The 17,565-nt window shown below is 42.3% G+C and overlaps 1 protein-coding gene across 4 annotated transcripts in view; it reads left to right on the top strand.

The window, feature by feature from the left end:
• The first annotated feature begins 888 nt into the window (after positions 1–888).
• Positions 889–17,565, top strand: part of COP1 (COP1 E3 ubiquitin ligase) — a 128,953-nt gene continuing 112,276 nt past the window's right edge. For 2 of the 4 annotated variants that reach the window (XM_069789651.1, XM_069789649.1), the window contains exons 1-6: positions 889–1,395; positions 7,873–7,932; positions 9,558–9,655; positions 11,011–11,075; positions 13,560–13,679; positions 15,732–15,800. In XM_069789651.1, coding sequence (XP_069645752.1) covers positions 1,028–1,395; positions 7,873–7,932; positions 9,558–9,655; positions 11,011–11,075; positions 13,560–13,679; positions 15,732–15,800 — 780 coding nt within the window. In that variant the 5' untranslated portion in view covers positions 889–1,027. Of the gene's footprint in view, positions 1,396–7,872; positions 7,933–9,557; positions 9,656–11,010; positions 11,088–13,559; positions 13,680–15,731; positions 15,801–17,565 lie in introns of all 4 variants that reach the window. The other 2 variants (XM_069789650.1, XM_069789647.1) reach the window with 1 other exon arrangement.

Below are 17,565 nucleotides of genomic sequence, written 5' to 3'. Positions count from 1 at the left end.
TTTCCCTTAACACCCAAAACATCTTTGGGGCACCATTCATTAACACTTTATTCATTAACTTATGCAGAAAGCGGTCTGCCCTTGCTTCTGTAAAACCATGGGCTACTGTATGGAAACAGAACACCCCATGGGCCTCGTTAATGGAATTCCCACCTGTCCAGGCAGCGAAGAGAGCTGCCTTAAACACGGCAAAAGCTGTTAACTCATTACCGGCCTCCTTTCTGTGGGGCTGGACGACGTTTGATACTCAGGGTGAAGTTCAGCAGGCGTAGAGCTGCTCCTCAGGGTACACATCTAAGGCGATACCTGCAGGTGAGAGCACCCTGTGAGACACAGATCAGCCCTGCCCCTTCGGGGGACCCTCTGTGGCGCTGAGGGGTCGGGGTGGCCTGGGACGGTCTCTGAGGGAGAGCCTGGCAGCCTTCCCCCTCAGCGCTGCCGCACTCGGATGGAGATGCGGGGTCAGGGGCGATGCCTCCTTGCCCACAGCAAGAGCTGGCTTTGCCCCGTGTGGCCTTCCCCGGGGCGGTCGGGGGTGGGGAGGGGAGGGCAGGGAGCGGGCAGGCTCCTGGCCCACAGCCCCCGCCCGCCTCCCTGTCGAACGGCCCCTACTCCGCTGCCGAACCTCCCGGCGCGGCCGCTCGCCAGGGCTCGGCCGCACCTCGGGGTGCCCGGCCTGACGGGCCGCAGGGCAGCCCCGGGGCAGCCGGAGAACGCCGGGCCCGCGGCCGCCACGGGAGGCCGGGCCCGGGCCCCGCCGCCCCGCCCCGAGGGTAGCCCGGCCCCGCCCCGGGCCGCGCATGCGCGGCGGGCTGTCCGCCTGTCAATAAAGCTTGAACAAGCGCCGAGCTGGGGAGGCGCGGGCGGGTGTGTTTTTTTTTTTTACTCTTTTTTTGGGGGGGGGGGTTTCTTCTTCCCCTCTTTGCTTTGAACGAACTTTATTGTTCCTGCGGTGCCGCGCGCGCGGGGATGCGCTGAGGCCGCTCCGCCGTCGGCCCCGCTCCACCCGGCCCGGCCCGGCCTCGGCATGTCGGGCAGCCGCCCGCCGCCGCACCCCGCCGCGCCGCCCGCCGCTGCCACCCCGGCCTCCTCCTCTTCCTCCTCCTCCTCCTCCTCCTCCTCCTCTTCGGCGGCCATGGCGCCGGGCTCGTCCTCCTCGGGCGGCGCGGCGGCGCGGCCTGTGCTGGTGGCGGCCGCCGTGTCGGGTTCGGGCGCGGGGCTGGCCCGGCTGGCGGCGGCGGCGCGGCCCGGCGGCGGCGGCGGCTCCTCCGCGGGAAGCGGCGGTAGCGGCGCGGGCGGCGGCGGCGGCAGCAGCAGCAGGAAGAGGCCGCTGCTCACCCCGCTCTGCAACGGGCTCATCAACTCCTACGAGGACAAGAGCAACGACTTCGTCTGGTGAGTGCGATCTATCGCGATAGCGGCACCCGCTACTCCTCTGAGGGAAGTCGGGGCGCCGCCATGCCGGCGGGAAGCCCGGGCTGTCTAAAATCCCGGCGGTAGGACGGAGCGGCCGGCAGCGGCACCTCATGGGCTCGCTGAGGGGAAAGAGGCGTTGGTACGTCTAATTGCCCTCCAGGGATTACGGCTTTGGGGCTTTACCCACCCACCCACCCCCCCCCGTGGCTGTCTGCTTGTTTTTTGGCCCTGTGTAACAGCGTTGCTTTCACCCTCTCTGTTTTTAAGCAAAATCAGGTTATTCCCAGCAGGTTCCTCTTTGGGTATGCTCCGGAGCAGCCTGACTTACCAGAAAGGACCCTCAGTCTGAGGTGTTGCCTCATAGCGTATTGACATCACAAGCAAATGTCCTGTTTTCTTGGGTGGTGTGGCTTCTGCAGGGGCTGGAGGGGCTCTGGCCTTCAGTGGGTGAGATGGCCCCTCCGGAACCCTCATGCTGTCCCACTCTGACCTCTGGAAGAGGAGCCAGCAGAGGATTTTGTGCTCCTTCGGATGGGGATCCCAGGATTCTTGTGGTGGTTGATAGATCCAGCAAAGCTGGCGTGGGTTTGCCTCCCTTGCTGGGAAAGGTTGGCTAGTTTGAAACTGCAATAAGGTTTGTGTCAGTCTGGCACCTAAAACCAGACGAGTGGGAAGTCTCGGCGATGATGGGATAAAGATTTTTCTTGAAGCTGTTCAGATGCTGTCCTTCTAATGTTCAGCCAGAGCAGCAGCTCGTAGCTGGAAATAACCCTTTCAGCAAAAGTAGTAGACCAAGGGCCTCTGCAATGTGTGGTTTGGGAACTGTTGGTAATTTGCAGTTTTAAAGATACCCCATTGCTAATGGGTTTCAAACCCCCTAACATAAGGAGTAGGTTTGATTTTTATAGCCGGTTGGATGTACTAAAATGTGAGAACAGAAAGCAGGGGTAAGTGTTCACATCTGAGACGCACAAACAGTGAGGAGATACTGGAAAGAAGTTTGAGTTGTAGGAAAGTCATGTATCGGAAAGAAACAGTAAAAAAGAGGAAGAGAAATGGGCCACAGCTTCCAAGATGACTTTGTCTGACAGCTCTGACTTACAGGTGAGGGTTGGATGTTTGGCATTTCCACTGGACAGGCATTGTCTCCAAAACCTGTAGACTTGATTTTACAGCTTTGTAAACTGTCTAGCAGGGTAGATAGGAAAATATCCTTGCTACTGAAGTGAGAACCTGAAGCTGCTAAAAAGTTAGTGGCAGAAAAAACAGTAATTACTTCTTATCAATAAAAAAAAATTGCTGCTTATTACTGTAAGTAGTTTTTTGCTCAGTAGCAGAATTGGGATGAGAGCACAGCTGTCATCAGCTGGTGTCCTGCTCTGGCTGAAGGCTAGGCCACGTTAGGTGGATTTAAGGGTAGTTGGCGTGGGAGATGGCTGCGTTGTTGTTGGTCATGGGGGATAACTTGATTGCAAATACCTGTGCCCCTCTGTTCCCTCTATAGCTATACTCTGGCAGTAGTGGTCTGCAACTGTTGCTCCTTGTCCCTTTCTAGTCAGTTGTCATTGCCTGTTTTGTTGTCTGTCATAGAAATGAGGGTGTTTGAAGGGAAATTACACCCATAACAAGTTTGTAGGTCAGCTGAAGTATTTTAAGATGGTTCAAAAAACTGAGTTTCTTGGTTCTTCTTTTCTGCAGGTAAGTACTGTGCATGCTTCAAAGAGAACATGCAGTTAGCTGTTTTCTACTCACTGAGGAGTGCTGCTGGCTGAACAAGTGATAGTTAAAAATCAACTGAGTAGTAATCGGGGCAAAATGTCTTTCCTTGTCCTCCTTTTCTTGGTATTTACAAGAGCCATATTTGGCATATGGAAGTGCAGGTCAGAAGCTTTAAGAGCAAACAATGATTATAGTTAACTTATCTGGGTTCTTCTATGTATTTCTGTGGGCTGTAGGGCTTGTTCTTGCTTATTAACACTAGCTTTGAATTACAGTATTCCTTTTTTTTTTTTCTTTTTTGAGTTAGCAATACAGTTATGCGGTACAGAAGTAAACTCAACTGGGCAACTCTGGAATTTTGAGCAATGTCCAAGACAGGTGTGTGTGCAGGTTTAAATAATTGATTTAAACAAGATTTGGATATCTCAGTGTGAGAAGCAGAAGTCTTCCATATGCTATTTTTTGGTGGTTTTTTTTTTTCTGTAAGGACACTTTCAAGATGCTGCCAGCTGCAGGGAACATTTGATAATTTTTCTGAATGCGGGCTGTGAGTTGCTGTTAGCTACAGCTGCGAACTCAGTGGTAGATTCTGCCTGTACCAGGCTGAAGGTGGGAAGGAGTAAAGAAGTTTGGGTGAGTTTCAAACATCAAGGTGCAAGTAGAAATCCCGTAAATAATGTTAATGTGTCCAACCTCCTTGCCTGTCTTCTGAAAGTGCTGTCACAGCAATGTGAGGCTTAGGCTTTAACATAAACATTGCCATACATTGCTAGTCTGGGTTGTGAAATGTTTAGCAAGTGTACTCTCAGGAGTTTGCAAGTGTGTACTGTTTGTGGTACGTATCAGCTTCTGCCTGGAAATGTGTAACTCTAGTCAGGAAGGCAAATAGGCCTGACTTACTGGACACCTTTATTATAAAAGGGGAAACTTTTTGTTTTTCTTAGTGCAGGATGTAGAATTTAAAGCTAGAGTTTGTGCTGCTCCTGTAGCCAGGCCTCTTCCTAGTTGCTTGGAGAGTACCTGAGAGGAAATCCTCTAATCAGAGGATTTTCTCCTGTCCCACAGTGTAATTGCTTATGGTTTTTCCAGGCCTTACATTAACCCTCCCAATTAGCCGTTGACTAAACCTCTTTAAAACCAGTTACTATCTGCTTTGCTCCCTGGACGGAGGGGATCTTACTGTAGGCTGTCTTTATAGTGGCTGCTTCATACCAGTGCTTGTTTCTGAGCTCTGGCATAAATAAGAACATGTGGAAGAGGGGATGTTGTATACTGACCTGGAGAGGTACACACAACAAACTCGGGTTTGGGAAGGGCTGTGTGCCATGTGTAAAGGTAAACTTGCAGGTTCATGGGTTTTTAAAAATCGTTCTTTCCTCAGCTGGTTTCCTGTTAATGCCAGGTATGGGCTCAGTGTATTTGTTCACATGTTTGTGACAAACTCCTTTAGTAAGGAATACTGCAAATTGACCCTGGAGGTAACAAACTAAAAACACAGTGAGCTGTTTACATATCATGTACAATGATGGTTTTATAAGCTATTGTTATACTGGAGCTGCATATTGAGTAGATAGTAATGGCAGTGATCTTTAACCTGGCTACCTTCCGTGTGAAGGACAGAGCCTGCAGCAAGTCCTGCTCTCTGCTTAGACCAAAGAGGAGCAGAATAGGAAGAAGAAACTGTAATGGGTTTTGTCTGCTGTGGAGCAGAAGGAAATTTGAAATGTGTTTAAATTTTATAGCGACCACTTCAGCCAGGTGTTTGGGTAGCAGCAGGGTGACAGTAGCACTCCTGAGAGGTGCCTTGAAAACAGCTGACAAAACTTAGAGGCATGAACTTGGTTAAAATGATTAAAAAAATGTTTGAGGCCTACCCCATAGGGAAAGAATGGTAAGCATTTGCAGTGCTGGATAAAAAACTGTGTAATAAGGCATCAGTGTCTGGTAAAGATCAGTGAGATGTTTGGCTTGCTGAAGTAATTTGCATCCTTCTTACCTGGCTCACCTTATTCTCTATTTGTCTTAAGCAGCAATCTCATGCAGAGAAGCCTTGATTCCACCATACCTGTGCTTCTTAATTTTGGTGTAAAATACAAGTTGTAGTATGTCTCAAGTTCCCATCGCTCCACTACTTTCTTAACCTTCCCTCTGTATTAGATTAACTTAAAACAACTGGTGCATAGCAGCTTTCATGTGTTACAGCCAGCTTGGCTTTGGTATGTATTAAAAGACATCAATCTTATTTCCACTTGTAAATCAGTGAGTATTTCAGGGGAAACAGTTCTTAATGGAATCTTCAGGCTCTGTTAACAATGACCCTGGCACTGAATGGCTACATTTGCTGGCTCTGATTGCTTTTTCTCAACTATTTTGGCTCTGTCACTTCTCCAGTCAAACTGGTATGAAGAAGAATAAGTTTGGGAACAGTGGTCTTGGGTGACTCTCATGTTAGGAGGTAATCTTCCTATTTTAGCTCTAATTTGAGATGTCCTATTGCAGACGGGAGCATTACAGCCTTGTTGATTGCTGCACTTTTTGGAGGCAGTGCATTAGGAGCGTGCTGGAAAGAACATATCTGGCCCTGTGGGGAGCAGCAGTTTTTAGCACAGTACAGAGTGGGACTGTGTTATACAGCATGACTAGAAGGCGGCGAAGAAGTTAAGCAGTTCATCACTGGTGGGGAGAAACCAGCCTCAGACACTCATATAAATCTTTGACTTTCTTTTTATAAAGGCCAGCTAATAGAATACAAAGATGCATAATTCTCCTCTTATTAATCCACCCTTTTTGGCTAAGTTTGGTCATAATTTATTCTGGCTAAGCAGTGTCTTGAAACTAAATAACTCCTAACTTGGAAAGAGTGACTTGAACTCCTGAAGTTGGTGTTAATCTAGACAAATGATGTGCAGAAAAGGGTCTGTCAGGGTGGAAAAGGGACAGGTGTGTGTTAATTATTTTTGCAGCTTCTTTTGAGATGGCTCGGTTGATTCAGAGAGTAGCATTCTGGTTTGATTTGTTTGCCTTTATGTTGTGTTTATACAGTGGAATATTTAAGACAACCTGGTTTGTATGTTAGGTTGGACAAACCTTCTAAGGCATCCATGTTTTCCAGTTTGGTGATTCAGAGGGGGATTGTGTTGGCAGGGGCCACAGCTTCCCCTCTGTGGGCTTAAAAAAGTAAGTATTTAAGAGGTGATTCCTCCTTCCTATTTTTAAATGCCTAATGGGGTAACAGATGTTAGTATCCTCTAAAATAGATGATGGAAAGGGGGAATGACTTCGGTGGAGTGCTAACAAGGGGAGAAACTGAGGTGCTCCCCTCCCCTGATCAGCCAAGCACTGTTTATTTCAGTCTGATCTCGGTTTTTTGTCTTGGATTCAGGAAGATTCAGGCTTCTCAAAAGTTGTTAACAGTTTATTAACAGCTCTTTCTGTGGGAACTGCCTTGTTGGCAGAAGGTGGGAGGAGGCTGTTTCCGAAGAAAACAAATGATGGTGAAAACCTCTCTGAACTGAGATTGGTGTGGACTTGTGAGAGTGAGAGGAGATCATTTGGATCTCCGGCTTGAAAGCAAGGTGAAGCTTGTAACACAGCTGATACATGCGTTGCATGCAGAATTGTGATGTTGCTGTCCACAGCATCTCACTGGATAGCTGGCCAAGACCTGAAGATGAGTATGTATGTGACAGCATATTTTACCAGCTATCGGGGATAGCAGCTGTAGGAGTTGCTGGATGTAAGATTCAGCTCTCCTCTGCTTTCATTTGTGTTTCATTTTCCTTTCAAAGATGTCCCAGCCACTTGATGAGACAGATTACTTCCACTACCTGTCTCACTGAATTCCTGTCTCTTGTCTTGCTAAGGTTCCTGTGGAGCACTACTTGCTTGCACATCTTTCTTCTCTTCAGCTCCCTGCTTGGTTCTTGGCGATCCTTCCCAGAGGGCTGACTGAGCTTTGGTCACTAACTAGTCTTGGAAAAAATAAAGCTCTTGTTTCCATTTGCATTCCTCTGTCTTCCTTATGAAGAGTCCCATATTCTACCTTTCCCATCTTCTCCTTTGACTTTGTAACACCGTGCTTGACTGTTGGCTGGCTCCTTCTTTCAGTTGCACTGTACCTTCATTGTGTTCTTCAGCACCCTAAGCCCTGCCTGCTGCCTGGCAGTGTTCTGCAGGCATACCCCCACGTTGGCACCTTCTCCTCCTGCTTAGTAGTTCTTGTTCTCATGACATCGTTACTATTTCTGTGCTGCTCTGCCTCTTTGCATATTTTTTTTAAATTATAGATAGCTATTGGCTGAAAAAAAAAGGAAGGATAAACTAATTTTGGTGTCACTTATAAATACCTTATGTCTGTTCATGTAAAAAAACAGGTTTTTTTACATTTTGTTTGAGACCTAGTACAGATGGTTAGGGGGTTCTGCAGCCTTGCTCCACTAAAGGTACTCTGGCTTTGTTTGGGTGGTTTGCAACTCTTGAAAGCTTCAGGAGTGAACACTTACCTGGTTTCTAATTGTAGAAAACTGCAGTATTATTCTGAGTTCAAAGAACTGTTGATTGCCCTTTTGATCTTTATACAGCCCGGTTGCTGTTGTACTTGTGTGTCCTCTTTCATTTTACAAACAGAAGGTATTACCCAATTGTGATTAGGTGGCTGCTTTGAATTAATAATACTTTCCTTCCTTGTTTAACATAAAAAGACATCTTTGTGATTTTTTTTTTTGGTTTTGCTTTCAGCCCCATCTGTTTTGATATGATTGAGGAAGCCTACATGACGAAATGTGGACACAGCTTCTGGTAAGTTGGTGTTTTTTTGTCGTTTTTTTTTGTTTGGTTTTTTTTCTGTTTTGCTTTTTGGTTTTGGTTGGGTTTTTTTATTGCGCAAAATGTCCATCTCTTACAGCGTGGACTGTGTGTGGACTTACATTGTGGACTGACAGTATGGACTGACATTGCTGTGAATCCCTTTCCTTCTGAGTTTTTGTTTTTCTGCCCCTGCACTGAAGAAAGAGGTTGAAATAAAATTTTAAAAGATGGGTACCAGTTAGCTTAAAAAAAGTCATCTTAGTGTTTGAAACAAAATATGTGTCACCATATTTCCTCTGTAAAGAAATAAAATGGTCATAAACTGCTGGTAGCATCCAGTACCCGGAGTCAGAACAGTTTGTCAACTTATCTCCATTGCTCCCACCTCTGTAGAGGTTATGGGCGTGAATGTTGGTGTTGGGAGGTCCTCCTTGCCTTTGTGCAAGACCATATACAGTTTGAAGTGGATTGCATATTGTCTATTGCAGTTCTCTTAAACTTTTTAAAGAGAGGATATGCTTCAGGTTTGTTTCTGTTGTACTGAATTGGCCCAAGGTCCACTTATTTTTCAGTGTGGTATCTCTGGCTGTCAATGAGGAGCAATTGTACTTCTCCACAAAACAAGAACCTTCCAGGGGCAGGTGTGGAACTATTTGCTGTTCCTCTTCTCAACTAGGGATTGGAATATATGTTGAACCATGATGATCTAATGTCCCACGTACATTATGCTCTTATGGTGTCTGTTAACTAGAAATAAATGGCCTACCTTCTACAATAAGTATTATTTTAGTAGCGTAAAGCACTTCCTCAAGCAGCAGATTCAGGTAACTTTCAGAAGCGCTTTGACCTGCAACAGGTAAGGTAACAGCTGATTTTGTGCTGTCTATGGTAGCACTTTATCCCTGTGATCTGTAACTTTTTGAGAAGTCCAAGATGAGAAGCATTCAAATATCTTTATTTAGAAAGAGTAGAGCAATGTTATCACATGATGTCTCTACTAGCAGTTGACAGCAAGCTAGGTTCTTGGTGAGATGCTTGCGCCTGATGCTAAAGCGCATCTTGTAGTTACTCTGTCCCTCAAATAGCTAACAGCTCAACAGAGGGTACCTTTGAAGTCACTTCTGGTGAGAACAACAGCCAGGGGGTAGGGGGGAAATATGAGAAGTTGGTGAAGGTGTTTCCTCTGCTCAATTACTGAAAATGTGTAATAGCTTTTAATGTCACTTGCGAAGTGTTTGGCTAATCTAGAAGAGTTGCTTCTGAATAATGCGGTCTGGTTTTGTTAGCTCTACTTGTGGAAGGGGGAGCATGAATTTGAGATGGAAGTGTGGCTGAAGTATCCAGGTTGCCATAATCCTCAGGGAAAAAAGAGTGAAGTACTTAAATACCTTTTGTAATCCTTGCCAAGAAACTTTGCTGTCTTTCTGCTGTAGCATGCTCTGAGTTAATCTTGGACCATTTTGACTCCACTGTAGGATCTAATGCAGCTGTTAGCTGGCAACACAGAGTACACATTATCTAAGGTTGATATTATTTACCTTGTGCTGATGTTTTGTTCCTTCATGTTTGCTCCCTTGTTTAGTTTCTTGGTTTTTTTTTTCTATGTTTTTAAACAGCTATAAATGTATTCACCAGAGCTTGGAGGACAATAACAGATGTCCCAAATGCAACTATGTTGTGGACAACATAGATCATCTTTATCCCAACTTCTTAGGTGAGCTCTAGGCTTGCTTGCTTGCATGAGAAACGTCTTAGTTGTTAAGGAAGGCAGACACTTATAAATTTGTCCTATAAATAACCAGCTTCTGGATATTGAGAATAAAATCCAGACATCAGCCCTTCGGTCAACTGTGGTTTTTATTAAAAAAAAAAAAAGTGGTTAATACTACAAATTGTTAATATTCCATGGCCTCAGCAGTTCTGTATGCTGAGTTTCAGTAGTGAGACTGAGTTGCTGCTGTTTGCATACTAAGAAAAACAAAACGAAGATGTTTTTCTGACGGCTAGAGATTTGAATCCCTTTATCTACTTTTGTTTTCTTTTGCTGTTTGTCTAATAATCAAGACCATGCCCTGTTTACAAAACATGGACACTGAAGGGGGGGAGGCTGAATTACATATTGTACTATTTTAGCTAATGTAGTGAGGTCCATGTGATGTATGTATGTGTAAATTGGATACAGAGAAAATATTCATACACGTACCTCTATGCAGTCCTAATTGATTGCTTTTTAAACAGAGGAGGGAAATGTTCCTAACTGGAAATAGAGTTTAAAACTTAGTTATGGGAAGAAAAGATCAAAGGAAACACATTGCAGTGTGAAATATCAAAATTAAATCAAATCTTGATTTCATGGTCTGGGATACTCATTTAATATTAAATAGATTAAAAGCCACAGTAGCCAAGGAATGCTTCAGAAATGAGCATCCTGATTTAGACCGAAGCATGTTGTGTCAAAGATGGTGCTGAGGCAGGTCTTGGAGTATATGTTAGGCCAAAGAGCGTTGCTTCTGTACACATACGTTCAAGGGTTTGAGGTCTGTGTTGGAGGGGGAAGAGCTTGTATATGTGTGTGCAAAGGGTTGAGGTTACCTTTCTCTCTTTGCACCATTCACTAAATTTGTGTGAAATAAAGATACACTTTTGCTACAGTTTTAAAAATGCATGTAATGGTTAAAGGGAAAAGTTGTTCTATTCAGCTGTGCTTGTTTTCAGCCTGTAGTAAATCAGTTAATGTTTTATCTTCCTTGTACTCTTCTGTGATATACTTCTGCCTTGGAGTTGAAAAATTGTGTCAGAGAACCATGGGTGCTTAGAAAAGGAACTGAAGCAATTTGGTGAATGTGTAGGCTTTGTATTTGTTGATGATTTTTTTTTTAATAATCTTTATATACTTTACAAAAAAAGAATCAAGGAATAAATTGGTGAGGAAAAAAGTGGAGACATCTGTTTTAATTACTGATAAACTTACTGTGAAATTAATAACTAGAGTAAAAATATTGAGATAGAACCTCTTATTCTTGTGAACTTTAAATCCATCTCTTCTGACATCTTATTTGTGTTTTTTAGTCAATGAACTTATTCTTAAACAGAAGCAAAGATCTGAGGAGAAAAGACTCAAACTGGACCATTCAGTGAGTAGCACCGTATGTTCCAACTTTCTTACTTTATATTTATTTAATGGTTTTGTACAGCAATTGTGTCATTATGTGGCTTAATTTAGAAGAAATTATACTGTTGAGCTAATACTTTAACTTGCTTTATGAGGAAATAATGCCAATATCAGTGGCACTAGATCCCTTCAACCTTGTTAACTCTCATTCTTCCTGCCAGCATTTTATGTGTAAAGGCAAGCTGTGTTAGCATAGCTAAGTGTCATATGATGTATTGAATATAACCCGGGAAACTACCCATTGAAGCACACTTGTTTAAAGGTAATAATTTTCATTCAGTGTTGGAAATTACAGCTACAGTGAGAGTAATGGATGATTAGAAGTGCCACGGGGTTGTCTGATGACATGCAAGAAGCTGTGTTATACAGGGAAATTGGAGGAGGGCTAATACCAACCACAAGAGGGAGAAGGATGCATTTGGAGTACTGGTGTTCTGGCTCTGATCCCAGTTAAAACTGCCTGGATATCTTCTAGACTTGCTTCATGTCACAGAATCGGAGCATGATCTGTGTTCTCAGTTTATGAAAACCCCTGTACAGCAGCAGTGGATACTCTTGTACATTAAGATCAAAAAGAATATATGACATTAACCAGCAAATTTGCATATTTGTTTTGCTAGGTCTGGCTTCCTTCCTTGGCTTCTGTAATTGAATGAGGTTGCAAAGTAATATTAAAAATCATGAAGCCCCTGTTTTTGTCAGTTAAAAAAACCCCTCTATTCATGTGCTATTAATTTAGGCCCTGTGTTGCAAGAAACCAATGCTCTCAGCAATTGTAGGCTTTGAAAAAGAGCACAGTTTAGGGATTCATTTGTTTACTCACAGTAAGTTTTTATATTCAATAGAAAATACACATATACCATATTCAATATAAAATATGCATAAACCATATCTGGTTTAAAATGCACACAATTGACCTGAAGGCATGTACAGTAACTTCTTGGAAATTGGTTCTACTTGTTCTCATAGCACACCTTTAGAAACTATGCCTGTAGATGCATCTATGTTAGCTAGCTACCAGTAAGTGGAAATCTACCATGACTTCATGCCCAAACCAGTATTGTGTCTGCCTTTTGGCAGCAAATAAAAAATGCTGACATCTCTAAAAACAGAAACCTTGCTGTTGTACCAGCTCCTTAACCTGCCTGTTCTTCTTTTTGTATTACTTTTGGTATTAAGAGAAGTCATTTAAGACACGTTGCAGCAAATGCACCACTTCTTCGTCATGGGTTTGTCTCTTCAAGAAATTGTGTTGCAGCACCTTTAAAGCTTTCCGAGTAGTTTAGCAGTAGTACATTTAACTAGTTCATTAGTATGTTGAAGTGTCTCAAATCTTGTTGACTTGCTTAAAAAGGGTATTTTTTTCCACTTGTTCCAGATCAAAATGTGAGTTTTTGCCTGTGTGGTTTCCACAGGTTCTGTTGAGTTGTATAAAAAGTAAAAAGTTGTGTGTTCAATATGGATGCTACATATTTTATTTTTCTTAATCTAGTCAATATAAATAGGCTGCAACCTCTGAGAAAATGTCTGGTTTAGACTGGATGGCGTTTCTAGTTCTTGCAAATCTAAATACCTTGATCTAGTGTCATACCTTTTATAGGGCAGGATTTTTTAATCATCTTTGTCTCTTAGAAGGCCTAAAGACCATTCAGCTGCTCCTGTTGGTTCTTCAGGCTTTTTGATGTAAGGCTATATTGGCATTAACCTATTATTCAGGTTTTCCTGTGCTAAAAGATACTTTTTTTTTTCCACTTTTTGCTGACAAGGGGAAGAGCAAACAGCCTATAGGGAAGAATGGGCTTCATGGTAGTATGCTGGCTCTCTGAGGAGTCCTTCTCAGCTCTAACAGGTTGAATGAGAAGATCACCCTGATGAGCTCCATCTTCTTCCCTGCTCTCACATTTCCCATGAAAATACTCTTAAGAGGAGTAGTGTGGGAGGTGAGAATAGAAAAAATAAGCTGATACTATCTTCTTTCATGTGAATTTAGCATGAGGGTTTTACCTATTACTTGGTTAAAAAAAAAAAAAGGTATTGCCACTTAACAGTATTTCAGATAGATGTAATCCAATTAAGCTTGGATAAACATGTTTTTTTTTCCTTTCTCCCCATAGAAACATGCTATCAGAAACTAGGGCACAAATCAGATAAAGTTGTGGCTGTGAAATAATCTTTTCCTAGCAGCAGCAGCTGTGCTCTCATAAAGTGCAAATATCTTCCAAATAAGATAAGCAGTTACACAGTAGGATAGAAGAGCTATATCCTGTACATGTGGGAGAATTGGGAATTCTGATTCCTGAAAATTGGTTTTTCCTGAAAAATTTCAGGAATTTTTTCAGGAAAAAGGGATGAAATATTGCAGTGTTGCCTTTAATATCTGTTGCTGGATATAGCCCTGGATGGCTTGAACTCACTGTCTCTCCAACATCTCTTGTTCTCTTTCTAGAATGGCCATAGGTGGCAGATAATTCAAGATTTGTTGGGGACTGATCAAGACAATCTTGACTTGGCCAATGTCAACCTGATGCTGGAGCTGCTGGTGCAAAAGAAGAAGCAGTTGGAAGCAGTAATAAGTTTCTCTTGTCTTATTTAAATGAACACTGCTGTCTAGTTAACAGTTTGTTCTTTTCATGCTTTCATCTTCTTGAAGTAAGATTCTATTGCCAAATTAATTGCTCAGAATTTTCTCTTGCATTTTGGTGTTGAAAAGTTGGCTATCTCACTGACCTTTGTTGTAGCAAACTGATGTGTGAACTGTGATGCCCATAACATGCTTGTAGTGTTGCTGCTAGAAGGGTTGTATAAACAAACAGGAAAAATGGAAAAGGATAAGAGCAAGTGGCTAGCAGAACAGAGAAATGAATATGATTATGTTTGTTAATTGACTCTTACACAAGTAAATATCAGATCTTTCTTCGTAATAAGCATGAAGAAGACTAAAATACTTGATGAGCATGTGAAAAAGATCACACCTTTTAGTTTCTACTGGAACTGATAGAACCTGGGTGGCTGCTGTCCCTGAAGATTTTTTTAGCATTTAATGCTTGAAAGAAAAGTTCAGATGTCTTGTTTATGAGGTTGGTTTGAAGATTTATACAATATGAAGCGAGCTGTTCCTATGATTTAAATGACATGTAGTTGATTTGGGATAGTTCTCATGTATTTGGCCATTGCATGCTGTTGGTCTCAAGTGGCTATTTTCCAGTTAATGAGAGCTGGACCTTCTAAATTGAACTGGATTACAAAATTTGGCCTAGTGAACTTTGGGTAGGATTGGGTAGGAGGGTGGATTTCCATGGTGTTTTAAAACAGGTGAGGGAAAGTTGTATTGGGAATGGCTTATCTAATTCACTCTTGCAGAATCAATATTTACACAACTTGAGGTTCTGATGGAAGGAAAGTAACCCAAAAATATGTTTACTGACTACTAGCAAAACTGTTATGTTACCTTACTGCGTGGGGATTTCTACATAACTTTTTTTATTGTGGTTCAGTATGGTGGGAATATGGTTTCTAACTTCAGAGTAAAGCCTCTTATGTTTTTTTCTCAAGCCTTTTTGTGTCGTTTGTGACAAATTGGAAACAAAGAAGGCACAGAACTGAGCGTATGGGTGCTTTTGAGCAGGAATATCTTAAGGATACTAAGCCTTAAGAAAAAAGAAAAACAAAAACACACTTGACACTTAAAGAACGATTTAAAAACATTTTCCTTTCTAGTTTTACTTGCTTTACTTTTATTATAGTCACAGGGGTGGAGAGGAAGAAAATATCAGAAAAGTAGTAGTCTTGTATCCTAATTGCTTTACTTTTCCTGTCCCATCTGCCTTTAATGGATTCTGCATGCTCCTATGTCTTGATCCTTTTTGAGTGTATATGTTCACAGTCCTTTAATAACAAATATTTTGGTAGGTTGTGAAAATAAGTCTCAGAATGCGGAGATAGGATTAGGGCTATATTAATGCTGGAATATAGGTTTTACTTTTCTTTCCTTTTGTGCTTCTCTTATCTTGCCCTGTGAAGTTTTTGGCCAATTTGGTTGAAAATACTGAGCTCATGGTTGAGGTGAATGACCTGTTATAGAAAGATTGGAAAGGGGTGTTTTAGTTTCAGCAGTGGCTGTGGTGTTGTCTTTCACTGTGGAGAAATCTTCAGCAGTAATCTCTCTACATAAACACAACTGTGAATTTGGGGGGGAGGGGGGTGTTTATATAAATATTTCATGCTTTAGTATGTTAATCACAAAGTGGATGCAAATGATCTTCGAGGGTAGAAGATGAGTCTGTGAGGAACCTGTATTCCAAAAACAATTTCAGATGCTGTAGCCAAAAAAACTGAAAAGCATTTCAACTTATTAGTAAGTCTTCAGTAACGCACAGACAAGAGCTATTACAACGATTTCTGCCTTCATGTAAAAACTTGTTGTGAGCCAAACAAGACCTTAAGACCCATGAGGCAAAGTAAAACTACAATTCTTAAAACTGCCTTAAGCTATTTTCTCTTCCTCACCTCTAAATGAAAGCTGTTTCTATGCTAAGTGTGGATTTCTGTGTATAAAATGAATGTTTGTTTCTCTTAATATACATGGAAGAGTTACACTTCCTTATTTACTGTGTTACAGGAGTCCCATGCTGCCCAATTGCAGATCCTTATGGAATTTCTCAAAGTTGCCAGGAGAAACAAACGAGAGGTAACTTGCTTTGTGTTTCAGTGGGTGAGGTGATGTCTGCTGCTTTCTACCAGTTTCTTTCTATTTAAGTGATGTGTTAGCCTGGCATTATCTCTGCAAAGAAAAAGGCAAGGCATGTTTGGGGAAATCTCAGGCAGAAGGCATGTGGGTTTTAAGGAAAATTAATCTCTTTACATGTGACACCTTCAATTTTTAATCACTTGCCTTTTTGTCTCACACTGGTGAAGCATGTGGGAAGATGGAGATTCCTCACTGTAAATTTACATCAGATTCTTGAGACGAGATTTTTTTTTTTTTCTGTGATAGGAAAACTGAAAGATGGGGAAGGAGTGAAATTGTTGTCACTCTCAAATTTTTTCTTTTGGTGTATCAGATGCCATGACTAATGTGGTGTCATAACAGAATGAATATTCTGTGCTCTTTCCTTACTTGTCTCAAAATGAGTGTCTCAAGGAATGCAAGAGGGTTCCGTAATCACATACACAGTCTTTCATGGTTTGGGAGTTATCACTTATAATGTCATGCAATGCATAAGCCCTAATACCAGAAATATCCCAGAAACCTAGAAAAATGATCCTGAAAACAGCAGAAAGACAAGCTTTCTTGGAGCTCCTTGTTTCTGATAAAAGATGTGAAGAACATAAGATGCAGCAGTGTGATTGTAAAGTCAAACTTGAACCATGTAAAGGCGATGGGTGTAAGAAGCCTTGTCCAGAATGGATTGAGGGTCTGGTTATGGAGTCATCCCAAAGCAAATCGTTTAGAGTCTGTCTACCAGCAGATATCCATGGCTGCATGACTGGAGCCAACAAGGGTAATGGAAAGAAACTAACCAAAGGGGAAAACAGAGTCCAAAATAAAGTTGCATTTGTAGAGTGAGCCCTACTAAGTTAGGCGTAGTATCCCATGAGAAGTGATGAAAATACCATTTATTAGGATAACTGAATGTCAAAGGAAAATGAGAGCCAAGATATCCTATAGTGTACTGAATGTATCGATGAAGACAAAAGGCATACTTCCACTTCTGATTCTGTTTAGTATGAAGCATATGGTTTGTTTGATCCTTCACGGTTGGAAAAAATGGAGTAATATGTATTACTGTTATTTTTTGCTTAGACAGCAAAGACACAAGCATTGCTCAAAACCATTGAGGTATCTTTTAGCTTTCATTTTTTGAGTGCTGGTAGAAGTTATTTTATGGTAGCTTAGTCTACAAACACTTCTCAAATCTTCAGAATATCTACTTTCATTTTCTTGAATTCATAATACTTAATATTATGCAGAGAATTTCAGAACCTTGACCCATGCTCACTGCAGAACTAATGCAGGCTGTGGCCATTGTCCATCAGCACTCCTTAAACACCTTCCATCAGGATTCAGTGCAGCTTGAGGGACCATTAAGATATTGGGGAAGTTTCCTGGTAGTAGTGCCTTTGTCTAGGAGGTGAATTGAGAAGTAGGTGCTTCAGGAGGTTCATGTACAGCTTAGCTAGGGTGCTCTTCCTTGAGTAATCCTGTGATGATTCAAGTGCAAGGGTTTCTGGGGTAGTACCATAAAGTCAGTGATGACTGTGCTTTCTCCTCCCTCAGTTGAAACTGAGTTACAACAACTCTCACAGAAGGAGGGGCTGTTTATATGTACTTTGGTTTGCCTGTGCCGAGTGGGAAGGATGAAGGGAAGGGAAATTGCATAGCTTCTGTTTTTTAACATACTGTGGCACAGTGTTCCATCACTGATTTTCAGCACCTGGGAAACCTTTCCCAT

The sequence above is a fragment of the Haliaeetus albicilla genome, chromosome 8, assembly GCF_947461875.1.
Source record: "Haliaeetus albicilla chromosome 8, bHalAlb1.1, whole genome shotgun sequence".
NCBI classification, from domain to species: domain Eukaryota; kingdom Metazoa; phylum Chordata; class Aves; order Accipitriformes; family Accipitridae; genus Haliaeetus; species Haliaeetus albicilla.
This window is presented reverse-complemented; position numbering and strand designations above follow the sequence as displayed.